This window comes from Salvelinus alpinus, chromosome 33, assembly GCF_045679555.1.
Source record: "Salvelinus alpinus chromosome 33, SLU_Salpinus.1, whole genome shotgun sequence".
Lineage (NCBI taxonomy): Eukaryota > Metazoa > Chordata > Actinopteri > Salmoniformes > Salmonidae > Salvelinus > Salvelinus alpinus.
In genome coordinates, this window is record NC_092118.1 from 5,235,356 (window position 1) to 5,254,047 (window position 18,692).

At 44.2% G+C, this 18,692-nt stretch overlaps 1 protein-coding gene across 2 annotated transcripts in view; it reads left to right on the plus strand.

Annotated features, from left to right (window-relative positions):
* Positions 1 to 18,692, plus strand: part of daam2 (dishevelled associated activator of morphogenesis 2) — a 238,821-nt gene that overhangs the window by 109,513 nt on the left and 110,616 nt on the right. For both annotated transcript variants that reach the window (XM_071381760.1, XM_071381761.1), the window contains exons 2-3: positions 805 to 1,054; positions 14,989 to 15,078. In XM_071381760.1, the coding sequence (XP_071237861.1) occupies positions 887 to 1,054; positions 14,989 to 15,078 (258 nt within the window). In that variant the 5' untranslated portion in view covers positions 805 to 886. The remainder of the gene's footprint in view (positions 1 to 804; positions 1,055 to 14,988; positions 15,079 to 18,692) is intronic.

Sequence of the window (18,692 nt, forward strand, 5' to 3'; positions counted from 1 at the left end):
GTCCTCCCCCATCCCCATCTTTTTTTGTGCTGCTTGAGTGAAGGAGCAAACATGGTACGGCCAGCTTTTAGTGCCGCTGCCTACGCCCTCGCCCCACACAGACAGAGGCCTCGTTGTAGGTGGTCGAAGAAGGCCAGATAGGGCCCATGCGAATGCACGGAGAGGAGACAGGTGCAGGTCCCTGCAGACCGCATCTCAGGCCGCCGTGGCCCATCCCTTCTCGTATACCCCCCCTGCGCGAGATGGAGGGACGGATAGAGCGTGAAGGTGGGAAAAATAGTATGGCCCCTTGAGTGGACATGGGTGAGGGGTTCAGTGTGATTTTATAGAAAGAAACGCATCTTCATTCTTGGCTCAGAGTGAGAGGGTTTTCTGGAAGGGAAGCCTTCTTCACTTTTTACTTTCCCGCTGGCCCTTCATTCACGGGTTTATGGCAACCTACTGTAACCTGCTTACCTAGGGATATTGTTAGGGGAAGATCTGGCAAACCTTGTGTCCCATTACATACCAGTACAACAAATTGGAAAGAAAATATAAAAGGCGAGTCAGGGAAGAGGATATGGCTATCAACATGATGGCAGATGAGGCTGTAATATTGAACCACAGTATCCATATATTGTTATGCCTGTTTGTTTTTGTTACTCCTTAGGAGGTTCTGTGATTGTACAGGACTATATCTTTGCGTATTTCAGGCTGTGAAGGTCTGAACAATGATGCAACTCACAATGTTGCCATGACAAGCCACCCTCTTGGATTGTTTAGCCCTAATTCTAGCCTTACCTCTCTTTCTCTCTTGTCTTTCAGATCATGCCCCCTAGATAGCAGCCTCACCACCCCTTTACTCCCCCCCTTACCCCTCTCGTCCCCTACTCTTCGGTGGTCCACGATGCCCCCGCGGAAGCGGACCCGCCCCGCCCTGGGGTTCCTGTGCTGCTTTGGCAGCAGCGAGCCCCCGGAGATCAACCTGAAGGACAGCGTGCCCCTGCAGTTGCTGGAGTTCAGTGCCCCCATGCCCCCGGCCGAGGAACTGCACGCACGTTTCTCTGAACTGGTGGTGAGTTGGGGAGAAACAAATATTTCCATCATCTACTACAGCAGGGCTGCCCAACCGTCTTCCTGGAGTCCAACCCTAACCTTACATACCTGATTCAGCTAGATAAAGGTTGTGTTTCCCTGCTCAGACGTTGCTGACGCATAACAGATCTTACAATGCCTGGATAGGTATCTTACATACAGTGGCGGCTGGTGGGAGGAGCTATAGGAGGACGGGCTCATTGTAATGCCTGGAATGGAATCAATGGAACGGTATCAAACACGTTTGACTCCTTTCCAGCTTTTCCATTCCAGCTATTATATAGAGCCCCTCCTCCTATAGCTCCTCCCAACAGCCTCCACTTTTTACGAATCAACTAACCACATCATATATTATAGCAGTCTGGTGGCCGACTGCACAGCTGATGACATGCAACCATTGGTTGATGCATGCAACGTCTGAGCAGGGGAACGTGACCAAGGTCTTGGTGAGCAGCTGATAAGTAGAATCAGATGTGCTAAAAAATTAGGGTTGGCCTGAAATCCTAGGTTTCCAGGAAGAGCGTTGTGCAAGCCTATACCACAGTATATACACTGGTGGAGACTTGTGGAGGGAGAAATCAGATGATGGGAGAAATCGGATGAAGCATGCAAACTTTCCTACCATTCCAGCCATCTTTTTAAAATATTTATTTATTTTTATTTAACTAGGCAAGTCAGTTAAGAACAAATTCTTATTTACAATGATGGCCTACTCCGGCCAAACCCTAAGCCGGATGACGCTGGGCCAATTGTGCGCCGCCCTATGGGACTCCCAATCACAGCCGGTTGTGATACAGCCTTGAATCGAACCAGGAGCTGTAGTGATGCCTCTAGCACTGAGATGCAGTGCCTTAGACCGCTGCGTCACTACAGACCCGGGTTTGATCCCAGGCTGTGTCACAACTGGCTGTGACCGGGAGTCCCGAAGGGCGGCGCCCAATTCGCCCAGCATCGTCCGGGTTAGGGGAGGGTTTGGCCGGTGGCACTCATCGCGCTCTAGCGACTCTAGTGGTGGCCGGGTGCCTGGAGCCTGACTTCAGTCGTCAGTTGAATGGTAAATTGGTACGGCTGGCTTCCGGGTTAAGCGGGCAGGTGTTAAGAAGCGTGGTTTGGGCCTCCCGGGTGGCACAGTGGTCTAAGGCACTGCCTCGCAGTGCTAGCTGTGCCACCAGAAACTCTGGGTTCGAGCCGAGGCTCTGTCGCAGCCGGCTGCGACCGGGAGGCCCATGGGGCGGCGCACAATTGGCCTAGCGTCGTCCGGGTTAGGGAGGCTTTGGCCGGCAGGGATATCCTTGTCTCATCGCGCACTAGCGACTCCTGTGGCGGGCCGGGCGCAATGCACACTGACCAGGTCGCTAGGTGTACGGTGTTTCCTCCGACACATTGGTGCGGCTGGCTTCAGGTTTGGATACGCGCTGTGTTAAGAAGCAGTGCGGCTTGGTTGGGTTGTGTTTCGGAGGACGCATAGCTCTCGACCGTTGCCTCTCCCGAGTCGGTGCGGGAGTTGTAGCGATGAGACAGTAACTACTAACAATTGGATACCACAAAATTGGGGAGAAAAAGGGGGTAAAAAAAAGAAAGAAGCGTGGTTTGGCAGGTCATGTTTTGGAGAACCCATGACTCGACTTTCGCCACTCGACTTTCGCCTCCCCGTTGAGGAGTTGCAGCGATGAGACAAGATTGTAATTGGATCCCACCCACTGGGGATCCAGGCCCAGCCAATCAGCATTCGTTTTCCCCCACAAATGGCCTTTATGACAGACAGAAATACTCCTCAGTTTCATCAGCTGTCCGGGTGGCTGGTCTCAGGCGATCCCGCAGGTGGAGAAGCCGGATATGGAGGTCCTGGTTTGGTGTGGTTACACGTGGTCTGCGGTTGTGAGGCCCGTTGGACGTACTGACAAATTGGAGGTGGCTTATGAAATTAACATTCAATTCTCTGACAACAGCTTTGTTGGACATTCCTGCATTCAGCATGCTACCTCAAAACTTGATACGTGTGGCATTGTGTTGTGTGACAAAACTGCACATTTTAGAATGGCCTTTTATTGTCTCCATCACAATGTCCACCTGTGTAATGATCATGCTGTTTAATCAGTGTTGATATTCCACACCTGTCAGGTGGATGCATTATCTTGGCAAAGGAGAAATGCTCACTATCAGGGATGAAAACAAATTTGTGCGCCAAATTTGAGAGAGATGTTTTTTGTGCGTATGGAAATGTCGGGATCTTTTATTTCAGCTCATGAAACATGGGACCAACACTTTACATGTTGCGTTTATATTTTTGTTCAGTATATGTCAGCAATCCTTCCTCCAAAGGACCATTCTATGGATTAAATTGCGTGAAAATCCCCCAAATCTTTTTTTGGTCTGGGTTTCACATGGAATCACTCAATAGTCTTGTCAATCAAATTTTGAGTCAACCAATGTTTAGACAAATGGTTAGCTCAACTGGTCCTGATTTATGGCCATCTGCTTAAATGGTCTTACCCACTGGTATAGTTATCTGGATACTTGGTTTGATCCTCCAATCAAATTGCTGACATTGTTGACTAGTTCGCCAGACATCTGGTCAATTGGATAACTGGTCATCTGAACATCTGGCTGTAGTACTTTACACCAAAACTAAGGTCTGTCATGTTGAGCTGAAGTTTTGCATAACACCGTAGGGAGAAAGTAGTGGGGGAAAATGTAAGGAAAAACATAACTGAGTGTGTTTCCATGTCACCGGGAGTGAGGGATTATTATTATGAAATGCAGCTCCTTTTTTCACAAAGAGCACTAAGCTTCGGTGGAGTCTGGAGTAGGAGTGACATATATGGGCCAAACAGTGGAGCAAACCATCTCTGTATGTTTTTCTGGGGGCCTGGCACTCCACAAATGGTGTCTCCCAGAGAAGTCACTATATAGGTTTAGTTTTAAAATAGAGTTGCTTTTACAGTGGGCAGTAATTGTGCCACGTTAAGACCCAACGGGTTATGTTTTGGCACCCCAGTAACACTTTATTTGGATAGTCCCAAATAGATCATTTGTAGATGTTAATGTAAATGTTCAGTAGATGTTCAGTAACTGTCAACAACATTTCAACTAACTCTCCTGTAACCCTAGCCCTAAATCCTTATCCTAACCCTAAACTTAAACCTTATCTTAAACCTAACACTTATTCTAAACCTAACCCTAACTGTAACCATGGCAAGCAGTTGCTTGTCAACAGATATGGGACTATCGATATAAAGTGGGGCCGACACCTGTTTTATTAGAGATACTGAAAATTGGTGTCATATTGCCTTACTTCCTTTCGGATATGTACACTCATTCCACTCAACATTTTGTCGTGCCAGCTGAGTAAAACACTGCAAGAAATACATTTATATTTATTAATCTTCGTACACCATCACCTATTGGTCCACAGATCCCATGAAGTACGGGCATAGGACATTGTGTCATATTTCGCTAACTAATGTCATTCTTACGTCAAGTTCTTTACAACCTTCTCGGTCTAACCTCTCGAGATCCTTCCGTGCCGTTCGCTAACTCTCAAACAAATCCAAAGGAACCTGGGAACAATTGCGATTGATTTGGACAAGTATAATGGAGACCACATCAGAGAAGTTAATGGATACCACTAATCACAATAGCCATTTAGGGCAGGCCACAGCATTTCCTGATACAGAATGTTTAGCTTCCATTAATTGACTTGGGGCTCGTTTAATCGGTTTCTTCCCAGTGTCGTGTTCACAGCACGCACACGGCAATGATTTATTTGCCACGTGTGAAAATTTGACTCTGGGTGGAGTGGTGACAGTACATTTTTTGTTTATGGCAATTCCATCTTGGGTGATAACATTTAATCATCAAAATAGAATTGCTCTCGCATTTGAATAATTGAAAATGGGCTCTCTCTGTAATCTCTGTAAACGCTGTGTCTGCGTGTGAGTGTGTAAGTGTGTGCTTGTCTGTGGTGTGCTGGTTTGTTGTGATGCCAGTGTGGTTAGGTGAAATGCCTCTTGAGATTCCTGGCAAAAGAGCCAAAGTGTAAGGTTGTTTGGGGACAACGCGGGTGACATTTGAAATGAGTGCTGATGGCGATAGGATAGATGCAGTGGAATTCAGGTCTCTGTTGTCTTCTGCAGTGCTGTAGAAATTTCTACATATGGCTGCCATGTGCACACAATATGCTCACACTGGGCCAAACTCAACCGTGGCGCTACCTCCATACACTGCACAGTGAAAGAGGAAAGAAAGTGAGTGAGAGACCGACATAAGATGTGAGGGGAGAAAAAGAAAGAGGTTTGGGTGGGCAGCGAAGAAAGTAAATCAAATCTATTGATTGTGTTTGTAACTAACAACTAATCATTTTTCAAAATATATGAAAGGATATACAGTACAACCTGATTGTGTATGTATTTGTTTTGATTGAAGGTGTGTTGTACTTCCACATTTGACAGTGTCCAAGTCTTATGATCTTGGATCATAGGCTGTTCTGGATGGCTGTAAGTGGGGAGTAGCTTGTTGAGCCTAGCCCAGTTGGTGCGACAACATCAATACCAGTGGGCATCTGGCATGGGTAGGGGGCAGATGACAGATTAGTGAGTAGGCTTTCTCTCTTTGCCTCCGTCTCGCTCTCTCTTTCGGTCTCTCTCATTTTGTCTCTCTGTTTGTCTCTTTCTCTGTCTTTGTATTTATCTTTTTCTATCTCTCTTCCTCTCTCTTTTTGTCTCTCTTTGTCTCTGTTTCCCTCTGTCTTTTTCTCTTTCCCCATGTGTTTCTCTCTCCCTGTCTGTCCCCCAGCAGAGATGAATCTGGGGCAGTCTTAATCCCACCATTCCAGACCAATGTCCAGCCCAAGACCAGAATCTTGTCCCTTGACCTTTGATCTTTGCATGGCAACCTTCAAAGACCCCACCACAAAATAGTTGTTTTAATGTACATTCTAGTTACTATGTTTCATCTGACATTATACTCATGTCATTTAGCAGATCCTCTTATCCAGAGATATTTACAGTCAACTAACTCAGGATGTTAAAAACCCTACCCTAACGTTTCCCCGGCTGTGGGTGAACGGTCCTTCGAGCCGGATGAGAACAAAAATGTGTTGTGTAACACGGGGAACAGCCCTCCGTCCCCTGAGAGCCCATTGGAGCGACTACCCTCAGCGGAGGCCATGGGATGCACCCTAATAACTCTTCCCTCTTTTCCTCTTTCCCTAGTTGTGCATGTCTGTCCAACTGGCTTCCTTTTTCCTTGCCCTCCCCCTCTCGCTTTCTCTCTCTATCTCTCTGGTTTCACCTCACTTTCTCTCTCCCTTTCTCTTGCTCCCCTTACCCCCCCACCCCTTCCCCATCTCCCTCACCTTCCTCTCCTGCCAGCCCTCCATGTCCTGAGCCAACCCCATTAGCAGGGCTTGATCCAGGGCTCACTTGGACCAGAGGGGGGTACACTGTGGCTCATCAAAAGGGTCTGAGGGAGGAGTAGCAGTGGGGGGAGGAAGTGTGGTGGTGGTGGTGGATGTAGGGGTGGAGTTGGCAAATACCAGAGCGGTGCCAAGCCCAAGACACTGATCTTTGACATCTCACTGAGATTAGACTAGTATGGACAGAGAGGACATGTTCCTAGATCAGCACTATGAGACTCTTGATTAATACGGGTCCTGGGCTTGCTCCAGGGCAAAGACCTCATGGTATATGTTGGGAAAGAAGTCTGGGTGGTGTTCAGTAGGCACGAAGCTGAAGAAAATGTGCCAAAATGGTAATGTCTAGACCTTGTCTGTTGCAAAACATTTCACTACAGTGTGCCCTAATGAGGACAGCCTTGGGGTATTTCTCTCTGTCTCGTTCATCTCATTTAGTCGCTACAGCTTCCTGTTGGTCCTCCCGGGGCCTTATATGACTTCCTCCCATCTTGCCTGTCTTTCCTCTCCTTTCCTGTCTTTCCTCTCCTTTCCTGTCCAACCCTGAATGGGCTGGAGTAGAAGATCATGTGTGTGCATGCGTGCGCCATTCGTTAGCAGCAAGCAATCTCAGTCTTATCCACACATACAGGACCCATATGCCCCATACACACTCAATGACACACACACACATCGTCATCACGGCCAAGCATCATATCTAAAGAGATTGCATGGTACGTTGGCTTATTTTTTAGAGCTCCCACTTTGGGCTGGATGTGTGAAAGTGTAGTTTAAACCTGCATAATCTATGAGCAGAATTACTGTTTACCTCAATTATCCATGAAATCCATAGTTTGAAGGCACTGTTTTCAGTGCCATTTTCCCTACATTTTCCCCACGTGCACCAGCCCCCTAGTAATTTGAGTTTCAGCCAATGAGCTTCAGCCCCTTGACATTTGAGTGACAGCTAGCAAGAGGCCTGCCCAGCGTTATCCAATGAGGTTGCAGGGCGGACCAACGGCTCAATGGACACAGCAGAGAGAGAGAGAGAGCAATGACGTGGTGCACATATATGCACATACATAGACATACATAGACATAGGTCATGGACCCCTTGACTTTTTCCACATTTTGTTATGTTACAGCCTTATTCTAAAATGTATTAAATCAATCAAAATTCCTCTGCAATCTACACACAATACCCCATAATGACAAAGCGAAAACAGGTCTTTTGAATATTTTGTAAATAAAATAAAAATAACTAATTTACGTAAGTATTCAGAACCTTTGCAACGAGACTCAAAATTGAGCTCAGGTGCATCCTGTTTCCATTGATCATCCTTAAGATGTTTCTACAACTTGATTGGAGTCCACTTGTGGTACATTCAATTGATTGGACATGATTTGGAAAGGCACACGCCTCTTTATAAGGTCCCACAGTTAACAGTGCATGCCAAAGCAAAAAACAAAGCCATGAGGTTGAAGGAATTGTCCGTTGAGCTCCGAGAAAGGATTGTGTCGAGCGAAAGATCTAGGGAAGGGTACCAAAAAATGTTGGAGCATTGAAGGTCCCCAAGAACACAGTGGCCTCCATCATTCGTAAATGGAATACGTTTGGAACCACCAAGACTCTTCCTAGAGCTGGCCGCCCGGCCAAACTGAGCAATCGGGGGAGAAGGGCCTTGGTCAGGGAGATGACCAAAAACCCAATGGTCACTCTGACAGAGTTCTAGGGTTCCTCTGTGGAGATGGGAGAACCTTCCAGAAGGAGAACGATTTCAGCACCACTCCACCAATTAGGCCTTTATGGTAGAATGGCCAGACGGAAGCCACTCCTCAGTAAAAGGCACATGACAGCCCACCTGGAGTTTGCCAAAAGGCACCCAAAGACTCTCAAACCATAAGAAACAAGATTCAACTCTTTGGCCTGAATGCCAAGCGTCACTTCTGGAGGAAACCTGGCACCATCCCTACGGTGAAGCATGGTGGTGGCAGCATCATGCTGTGGGGATGTTTTTCAGTGGCAGGGACTGGGAGACTAGTCAGGATCTAGGAAAAGATGAACGGAGCAAAGTACAGAGAGATCCTTGATTAAACCCTGCTCCATAGCGCTCAGGACCTCAGACTGGGGCGAAGGTTCACCTTCCAACAGGACAACGACCCTAAGCACACAGCCAAGAAAACACAGCAGTGGCTTCGGGACGAGTCTCTGAATGTCCTTGAGTGGCCCAGCCAGAGCCCGGACTTGAACCCGATCTAACATCTCTGGAGAGACCAGAAAATAGCTGTGCAGCATTGCTCTCCATCCAACCTGACAGAGCTTGAGAGGATCTGCAGAGAAGAATGGGAGAAACTCTCCAAATTATGTAAATGTGATATTTCAGTGTTTTTATTTTTAACTTTTTTATAAATTACAAAAACAGTCAAATTCTGTTTTTGCTTTGTCATTATGTGGTATTGTGTGTAGATTGATGAAGGAAAAAACAATATAATACATTTTAGAGTAAAGCTGTAACATAACAATGTGGAAAAAGTCAAGGGGTCTGAATACTTTCCGAAGGCACTGTATGTGACTTAGTACGCAATTTTTGTAGACCACATTCGGCTCCTGAGCGCTACTTTCAAAACTATTGGCTGAAATTATACAAATGTTTGACAGTGCAACTTTAAGTTACACACAAATTCTCACTGTGCTCAATATTTCTCGCACCCTCAATCACTCCTTACCACAATCACACATCCACACGTACTCCTACATGCATACCCCTCACACCTACTCACTGACACACACACTATCATTCCTTTACTATTTCCTCTCCACGTCTCTCCACACAAAATGAACAAAACTAAGATACTAACACACAATCGTATCCTTTTGTCCACTTTCTTATCAGGCCTGCTCAGCTCAGGATCATTGAGTCTCAAGTGCCGGGTCTAAGTAACAGTTTATCATAGGGGAGAAAAGTAAGAATTGAACAGGTAAGTCTTGTCTGAGCCAGAACTGCCCATAGGGTATCTCCTGTGTCTGTAGCGTGAGGCCGCTTGATGTACAAGCACGCCCTCTGGACAGGACACTAGTCTTTCGCATGGCCCTAACCCCAAACGATCTCTTTAATGCTAAGTGTCAAGCAGAAAGGCATCCGTTTCCATTTTTAGAGGTATGGCTCGACTGGGGATTGAACCCCCAACCTTCCAATGTCAGGTGGGCACTAATCACAAGGCGACTGAAGATGGTTTGTCTCTCCTTGAACTACTGATAAAATAATCTACGCTCATACTGTACATCATGTCACACAGTCCCGACCCTTCTAATCCTTCAATGCTTCAATGTGGCATACTAGAGGGAATATGACAGTTTCAGACAGTTTCAGTTTCTGTTGTATCCAATTCTACGCCGGTGTGTGTATCATCTCCCTGCAGACAGTTCATGAGTTCCTCAGCAGTGGAACAAAGGATTGAATGACAGACAGTCGAGTAGCTACCTAGCTAATCCTTTGTGGACAGACTACATAAGATAAATTGTATCGTAACATCTGTCAACAGTAGTTGTTTTGGCTCGCAGGTTTTTCATCACTGGGTTATTTTGACGAATCACGATTAAGTGGGCATGCACATCTTTCGAAATTGAGAAGGGGTGGGGGCCCGTAGACTTGACTGAAACTTGCAGAGAGAAGGGGGAGGAGCTACCGCCCTGCTTCTGCTCCTCGTTCTAGCACATTTTCTCATACATTTCCCCTCAGAACTTAATCTAGTATCTGTTGCAATTATGCTTGATTTCGGAGACTACTAGCTAGCTAACTCGTCATATCCAATGTGCTTGACACCCGTTTTAATTTGTAACATTATTCAATTAGGTTTTTAGCTGAAATATGAATATAAGTTGGTGTTACGAAAAGCCAGGTATGTATTTTTCTTTTTCCCGACAGCAGGTGTATCAATATTAGCTTTGGTTTATGTGAATTCCACAGGAGCACAGGCCAACGTGGGGGCATACCAGAGAAAGGGTGCAGGAGGCTTCTCGATTCTCCGGTTCGGTTTTGGAGGCGGGAGGGGGTGCCACTGGGGGGGAGCCATGTGATTTTTTTTTTTAGGGGGGGTTGTGGTGTAACTGTGCACACGCTCTCTCTCTCGCTTTCTCTCGCTCTATCACACTATTACCTATGTAGTGCACTACTTTTGACCAGGGTCCATAGGACTCGCGTCAAAAGTTGTGCATTATGTAGGGAATAGCATGGCATTTGGGATGCGGCCAAGGCCCGGCGAGGTCATGAACAGGAGGCGGAGGCTGAGTGGAGGAACAGGAAAGGAGATCGCCGGGCCTCGTTCCCATCTGGTAATAATCCAGGAGTCTTTTCCCACTGATTCCCGAACTCGCCAAATCATCTCGAAAACATCAGTGGTTTGGACACCGGGGCTCTGACCCGCGAGTAGGCAATCAGCCCAGAGCATGGGAGTTTGTGTTTTTCCTCTCCCCATCCCGATTTCATTCGTCAGTTTATACGTCTGCAGAGAATGCGTTTCAGAACGGGTTTCTGATGCAGGGATGAACTGTATGCGGACTGAAAGCTATATCCGCATCCCAAATGGCACCCTATGCCTCATATAGTGCACTACTTAAACTAGTAAGCAGAATCTGTTGCAATAATGCATTAGTCTGGCACAGCATTAACACTCCTGACTCCGGACCAAAGACACCCTCCATGGCAATGGGGGTTTGAGCCTCGGCTTCACCGAATGTCTGAGCCCTTCCTACCGGTTTCTCCTCCTTTGTCTATCCCCATGTCTCACTTCCTACTATCTAAAACGTCACTAAAATATACAAGGAAGTGTGCACCTCCGTTCTCCCCCCAAAAATCCAATTATAATAATGTCATTGTAATACCTAATCAGCTCATAAAGAGTTAGTTCACCCAAATTACAAATGTACATATTGGTTCCCTTACCCGACAAGCAGTCATTGACAGCCACACCTTGGTTTTGACAGAGTATGACAGCAAGCCACACCTTGGTTTTGTTTACCTGGCCACTGTTTCAAATGCTAAATTGTTTGCATTTGTGTCACAAATCAAATGAAAGTCAATGGTACCTAATATTAGTAGTTTCACACTTGTCCATATCATTTATAAGTAATTTCTTTGAGTTAGACAAAACATTTTTAGATACTAAACAAAGGATGATTTGGACATGAAGAGCACAAAAATGCCAGCCTGACTAAACTGAATTACCTATATAAATAAAGGTGAGATAAAACAAAAAGTTATATTCCTTCCTATGTCTACTGCATCTCTGCAGTCTCTCAGTGAAATGCCTGGCTTAGAGCTGAATAGCTGAAGACAGCCCCTCTGATACCCCTGGCAGTCCGATGTTTGTTTTCTTGTATATAAAATAATCTTGTAATTCAGATTCTGTAATTGTACATTTTTATTTATTTTTTACTATTGTTTATTACATTTTATCCCATTTTCTCCCAATGTTGTGATATCCAATTGGTAGTTACGACATTGTCTCATTTCAACAACTACCCAACGGGCTCGGGAGAGGCGAAGATCGTGACATGCGTCCTTTCGAAACACGCTCTGCTGCTTCTTAACACACTGGTCACTTAACATGGATGTCAGACAAACCAATGTGTTGTAATTGTACATTTGAACCCTGATGCTATGCTTAACAATAAAACATGATTGTCCAGGCCCAGACCCCAACCTTGGACAGGGCCTGGTTGGGGGGCTGGTTGCATGGTTGACATCATGGCAACCTAGTCATTATGGCCCAGATTAGTGGAGAGTGGAGCACAAAGCCTGGTGCTTTAACATATCCTCCTCCTCCTCTCTCTCTCTCTCTCTCTGTCTCTCTGTCTCTCTCTCTCTCTGTCTCTCTCTGTCTCTCTCTGTCTCTCTCTGTCTCTCTCTGTCTCTCTCTGTCTCTCTGTCTCTCTTCCCCCAGTCTCTCCTGTGCTGTCTCACCCTCTCCCTTACCCCCATTCTCTATCTGTCCCTCTTTCTTTTCTCTCTACTGCTAGAGGGCTCTTTCCAAGACTTTATTTACTTTCTTCCATGGCTGAGATTCATTTCCTGAGCTCATATGCATTTCAAAAGTCTCCGGGAGGGAAGCACCTTGTTCCAGGGTGAACAAATAGTCACCGCAGTGAATACTAAACCCATCAGAGGTGTCGCGGCTGTTTGCTGCCTTCGGATTCGTTGGCAGTTGACTGTCGGTCCGATGATTGACATACTGACTTACTGTTGAATATACTGTCTGACTGGCAATAAACGCAGAATGTATCTAATAACACAATAGCATTTTCATTAGTTTATGACCCTGTAGGCTATATGTAAAAACACAAGCATTAAAGTGTTCAAAAAATGTTATTCGTGGAGTACCTTTGTTACAACTATGAAACCGAAAGCATATGTGTTGGAATGCGGTAAGAGCTTATTTTTACAACGACCAAAAAATGTATACCTCAACCACCAAGACGTTAGTAGCCTAAACATCTTTATAAGCGCCAAGTGTGCTTGTTAAATAGTGAAATTCGGCACAAAGTAATGATGATTGCATGAGGGAAGATAGTCATTCTGCTACCCAAGAATAGTAAAGCCCCCTTTACTGGCTCACATAGCCGACCATTCAGACTGTTACCAACCCTTAGTACATTTTTGGAAAGAATTGTATTTGACCAGATACAATGCTATTTTACAGTAAACAAATTGACAACAGAATTTCAGCATGCTTGTAGGGAAGGACACTCAACAAGGACAGCACTTACACAAATGACTGATGATTGGCTGAGATAAATTGATGATAAAATGATTGTGGGGGCTGTCTTGTTAGACTTCGGTCCAGCTTTTGACATTATTGATCATAGTCTACTGCTGGAAAAATGTATGTGTTATGGCTTTACACCTGCTATAATGTGGATAAAGAGTTACTTGTCTGAACACAGAGGGTGTTCTTTAATGGAAGCCTATCAAATATTATCCAGTTAGAATCAGAAATTCCACAGGGTAGCTGTTTAGGCCCTTTGCTTTTTTCAATTTTTACTAACAACATGCCACTGACTTTGAGTAAAGCCAGAGTTTCTATGTATGCAGATGACTCAACACTATACACGTCAGCTACTACAACGACTGAAATGACTGCAACACTCAACAAAGAGCTGCAGTTAGTTTCAGAGTGGGTGGCAAGAAATAAGTTTGCACTAAATATTTATAAAACTAAAAGCATTGTATTTGGAACAAAGCCCTCACTAAACCCTAAACCTCAATTAAATCTTGTAATAAATAATGTGGAAATTGAGCAAGTTGAGATTACTAAACTACTTGGAGTAACACTAGATTGTAAACTGTCATGGTCAAAACATATTGATGCAGTTGTAGCTAAGATGGGGAGAAGTCTGTCTATAATAAAGTGATACTCTGCCTTCTAACCACACTATCAACAAGGCAGGTCCTACAGGCCCTAGTTTTGTCGCACCTTGACTACTGTTCAGTCGTGTGGTCAGGTGCCACAAAAAAGTGGCAATTGGAAAAGTGGCAAATTGCAATTGGCTCAGAACAGGGCAGCACTGCTGGCCCTTGGATGTACACAGAGTGCTAATATTAATAATATGCATGTCAATCTCTCCTGGCTGAAAGTGGAGGAGAGATTGACTTCATCACTACTTCTATTTATGAGACATGTTGAATGCACCGAGCTACCTGTCTAAACTACTGGCACACAGTTCGGACACCCATGCATACCCCACAAGACATGTGACAAGAGGTCTCTTCACAGTCCCTAAGTCCAGAACAGACAATGGGAGCCACACAGTACTACATAGAGCCATGACTACAAGGAACTCTATTCCACATCAAGTAACTGACACAAGCAGTAAAATTTGATTTAAAAAACACCTTATGGAACAGCGGGGACTGTGAAGCAATAAACATTGGCATGCACGCACGCACGCGCGCACACACACACAGTATACATACACAGTATACATACACATGGATTTAGTAATGTAGATATGTGGTAGTGGTGGAGTAGGGGCCTGAGGGCACACAGTGTGTTGTGAATGTATTGTAATGTTTTAAAATTGTATAAACTGCCTTCATTTTGCTGGACCCCAGGAAGAATAGCTGCTGCTTTGGCAGCAGCTAATGGGGATCCATAATAAATACAAAATACAAGTACAAACTCATTCATTCTTCCCCCTTTCTCCCCCATAACACTTTACTTCATTTACTTCATCTGTTATTATACTATATGTGTGAAATTATAGTTGAGGTTCAGTTGAGGCAATTATCAGGGTGATTAGAGTAATAAAACAATACAATTCATGAGCAGTCCAAATGACTGCTTTAGCGGTCCTAGCGTTAATGAGTTAGACAGTATGTCATCCTTGACATATCATTATGAAGCCTCAAAACAATAAATGAGATAATCATATAACTGATTACTTAATTCCTTGATTGACTAATTGATGGATTGATTGTGACTGACTGGCTGATTGATTCATTGCCCTTCTTCTGTTGTCACAGGATGAATTGGACCTGACAGACAAGAACAGGGAGGCAATGTTTGCTCTACCTGCCGAGAAGAAATGGCAGATCTACTGCAGCAAGAAGAAGGTGAGTTCTGACACAAACACACAGAACATTATTTAGAATCAACAATATTTATCCCATTGCCCTTAGGTGAATACACAAACACACACACACACACACACTATATCCAACCTCATCTCTTGAACAGACTGTTCCCTCGTGCAGCTTCAGATTGTCAACATACAGTCTGAAAGGGGGAACGTTTTGGTTAGACCTCCCTTTCACCCCTTTCTCTTGCCATAATGTCCTTCCTTTCTCGTTCCATAACAGTGCTGGTTTACTCTGTGGTCAGGTCTCCGTGAGGAAACAACATTCTTGATAGAAAAAAGTGAGCTTGGGCCCCTTCCTCAACAGCAAATGAAAGAAATACACAGGGTGTGCTTTCCAAATGGCACACTATTCCCTATGTAGTGCACTATTTCTGAACAGAGCCTGGTCTCTGGCGCCATTTGGGACATGGACATGAACTTCCCAAAGTCCTTTTGGGGAGAATCGTTTTTTTGGCAAAGCACATGCGTTTTTTGACCATGCACATGTGCTCCTGTGTTTGCTCTAGCCTTTTGGGGGCCCTAAGCAAAAAAATGCAGTTGTACAGCTAATTTATTACAATTCTACAAGTTCTGCTATGGGGTGGAGAGACATTTTTGCAATTTTAAATCTAATTTCCAGCAATTTTACACATTTTGTAATGACCACTGCCATGTTAATATGATATCTGAGTGAGAATGACTAACAAAATCAATGGGGGCCTGCCATCCCTAATAATATCCCCCGGACAAAAAGTGTCTCTCCACTGCATCACAATGGGATTCCATGAACTATTAGCATCCGTTGCTATATCAACGGTGTGTTGACCTAATGATTCGAATTTTGGAGAACATTACAGCCTAAATGACATGCTTTTCATCATCGCCATGCAAACAAGGCTGATTTCCACATCAATTTTGCTGTTTAAGTTTTGTTTAGCTAATAAAATGAAAACATTACTTCTAACTACGTTTGGGTACCTTGTTAACATTACAACATGAAATCCATGTCTTAAACACTGATACGTTTCGGAAATGGCAAAGAAAATGTGTAATCTGCTTGACACATTAGTTACTTACAGCAAATTTCCACTCCTTCCATATGCAAATCTGTTTTATTCATACACTAGTTTGTCTGGCTGGCATGTTTTTATTTTAACCTGCCCTTCCCTTATCTACACTGAAATAATATAATTTCAGTAGACCTCTATTGTGATACATTTTCGTTCTATCTCACATAGCTCATTAGTACACCCTTATGGTTGAATATATATGTATCTATTGTAGGTCCCAGGAACTAATAAATACCATCAAACGATACGTTACAACTTACAATAATGAACACCTTGTGAAACAGCTGTGATAACCAACCTGGCAATATTTAAAATTTTAATATGTCAACTTTGATTGTTTTTGGTACAGTGTCATTCATTTATTTTCACCCGTCAAAAAAAGGGTACACTCACATGACAATCATAGACTAAAATACTAAATCCTTGTGTGTGGAATATAGAGGAGGTGGTTGCTGTGTGGGTGGGAGGTTCTGCCTGTCACCTGCTCTCAACAGGCAGACAGTCTCGGAAGGGGGACTTGAAGAGGGAGACTGCAGTCTGGGCACTGCTGCTCTATTTGTTCTGAGTGTTTGCAGTGCTAGTGTTAATCGTTACTATGTGCCCAGTATGATAGAGCAAAAAATCTTTCTGGGCAGATAATGACAACATGACAACAACAGTAGCTGTAGATGATGTAATGAAAAGTTGGAGGGGGGTTGGTAATGGAGGACCTCAGGTGATCCACGTCTGGATGTTGGGCAGAATTCCTAGATCCTGGAGAACAGGAGCAGAGTTAAAGGGAACAGGGTAGGAGACAGAGACGTAAACAAGCAAACACACAGGTTACACTTCACTGTGAGAACATTTGGAGTAGTGCAGTGTTATAAATGGGAGATATGTACTTTTCAAAACTTACCGATCATGTGCTATGGTGAAACAAATTTGATAGGCTTGAACTCCGGCGCCACAGTCTTCTCCCTCTCAAACTTCTGGCAGGCTAGAATGACCTTTAAGCAAAAAGTAACACATTGAAACATGTTGTGCTCTCTGATATGACATTCATTGAAATCATAATAATTTCAGATATAATAGAATGTGATTGATAAACAAAAGGTTATTTCACTTGCCCAGCTGTCCACCTCCTTGACAATTCCACGTCAGAAGAAGCGTAGGTTAATTTTGGACGTCATGCGTTTCACTCCGAAACGGCCAGCATGCATCTCGGTCAGCACGGCCTCCTCCTTAATAAAAATCCCCCTCCTGTGTGGCTGGCCATCCTTCCACTGTAGGTACATATGATTGCCTAACAAGTTGGAAGATAACAGTTATTGAAATAGTCAAGTCTAAGTACATTTGCACTGCTGTCTTAATCTCTCTGTTTCTCTCTCTCCATCTCTCTCTCTGTCTTCCACTCTTTTCCACTCTCTTCTCACTTCCCTCTCCCTCTCATTCTTTCTTTTTCACTTTCTTCCTCCCCCCTCTCTGTGTCTGTCTAGCGAAGACACCTAGTTAAGGGCATTTGGAATTACCATAATTGTTTACTCTTATCCATTTGATTGATCAGGTTTAACTTATAGCTAGATACCTCAATATGACAGACATATACAAATGAAGTTGGAAGTTTACATACACCTTAGCCAAATACATTTAAACTCAGTTTTTCACAACTCCTGACATTTAATCAGAGTAAAAATTCCCTGTCTTAGGTCAGTTAGGATCACCACTTTATTTTAAGAATGTTTAAATGTTAGAATATTAGTAGAGAGAATGATTTATTTCAGCTTTTACTTTTATTATCACATTCCCAGTGGGTCAGAAGTTTACATACACTCAATTAGTATTTGGTAGCATTGCCTTTAAATTGTTTAACTTGGATCAAACGTTTCGGGGTAGCCTTCCACAAGCTTCCCACAATAAGTTGGGTGAATTTTGACCCATTCCTCCTGACATAGCTGGTGTAACTGAGTCAGGTTTGTAGGCCTTGCTCTCACACGCTTTTTCAGTTCTGCCCACACATTTTCTATAGGATTGAGGTCAGGGCTTTGTGATGGCCACTCCAATACCTTGACTTTGTTGTCCTTAAGCCCTTTTGCCATAACTTTGGAAGTATGCTTGGGGTCATTGTCCATTTGGAAGACCCATTTGCGACCAAGCTTTAACTTCCTGACTGATGTCTTGAGATGTTGCTTCAATATATCCACATAATTTTCCTGCCTCATGATGCCATCTATTTTGTGAAGTGCACCAGCCCCTCCTGCAGCAAAGTACCCCCACAACATGATGCTGCCACCCCTGTCCTTCACGGTTGGGATGGTGTTCTTCGGCTTGCAAGCCTACCACTTTTTCCTCCAAACATAACTATGGTCATTATGGCCAAACAGTTCTATTTTTGTCAGACCAGAGGACATTTCTCCAAAAGGTACGATCTTTGTCCCTATGTGCAGTTGCAAACCGTAGTCTGGCTTTTTTATGGCGGTTTTGGAGCAGTGGCTTCTTCCTTGCTGAGCGGCCTTTCAAGTTATGTTGATATAGGACTCGTTTTACTGTGGATATAGATACT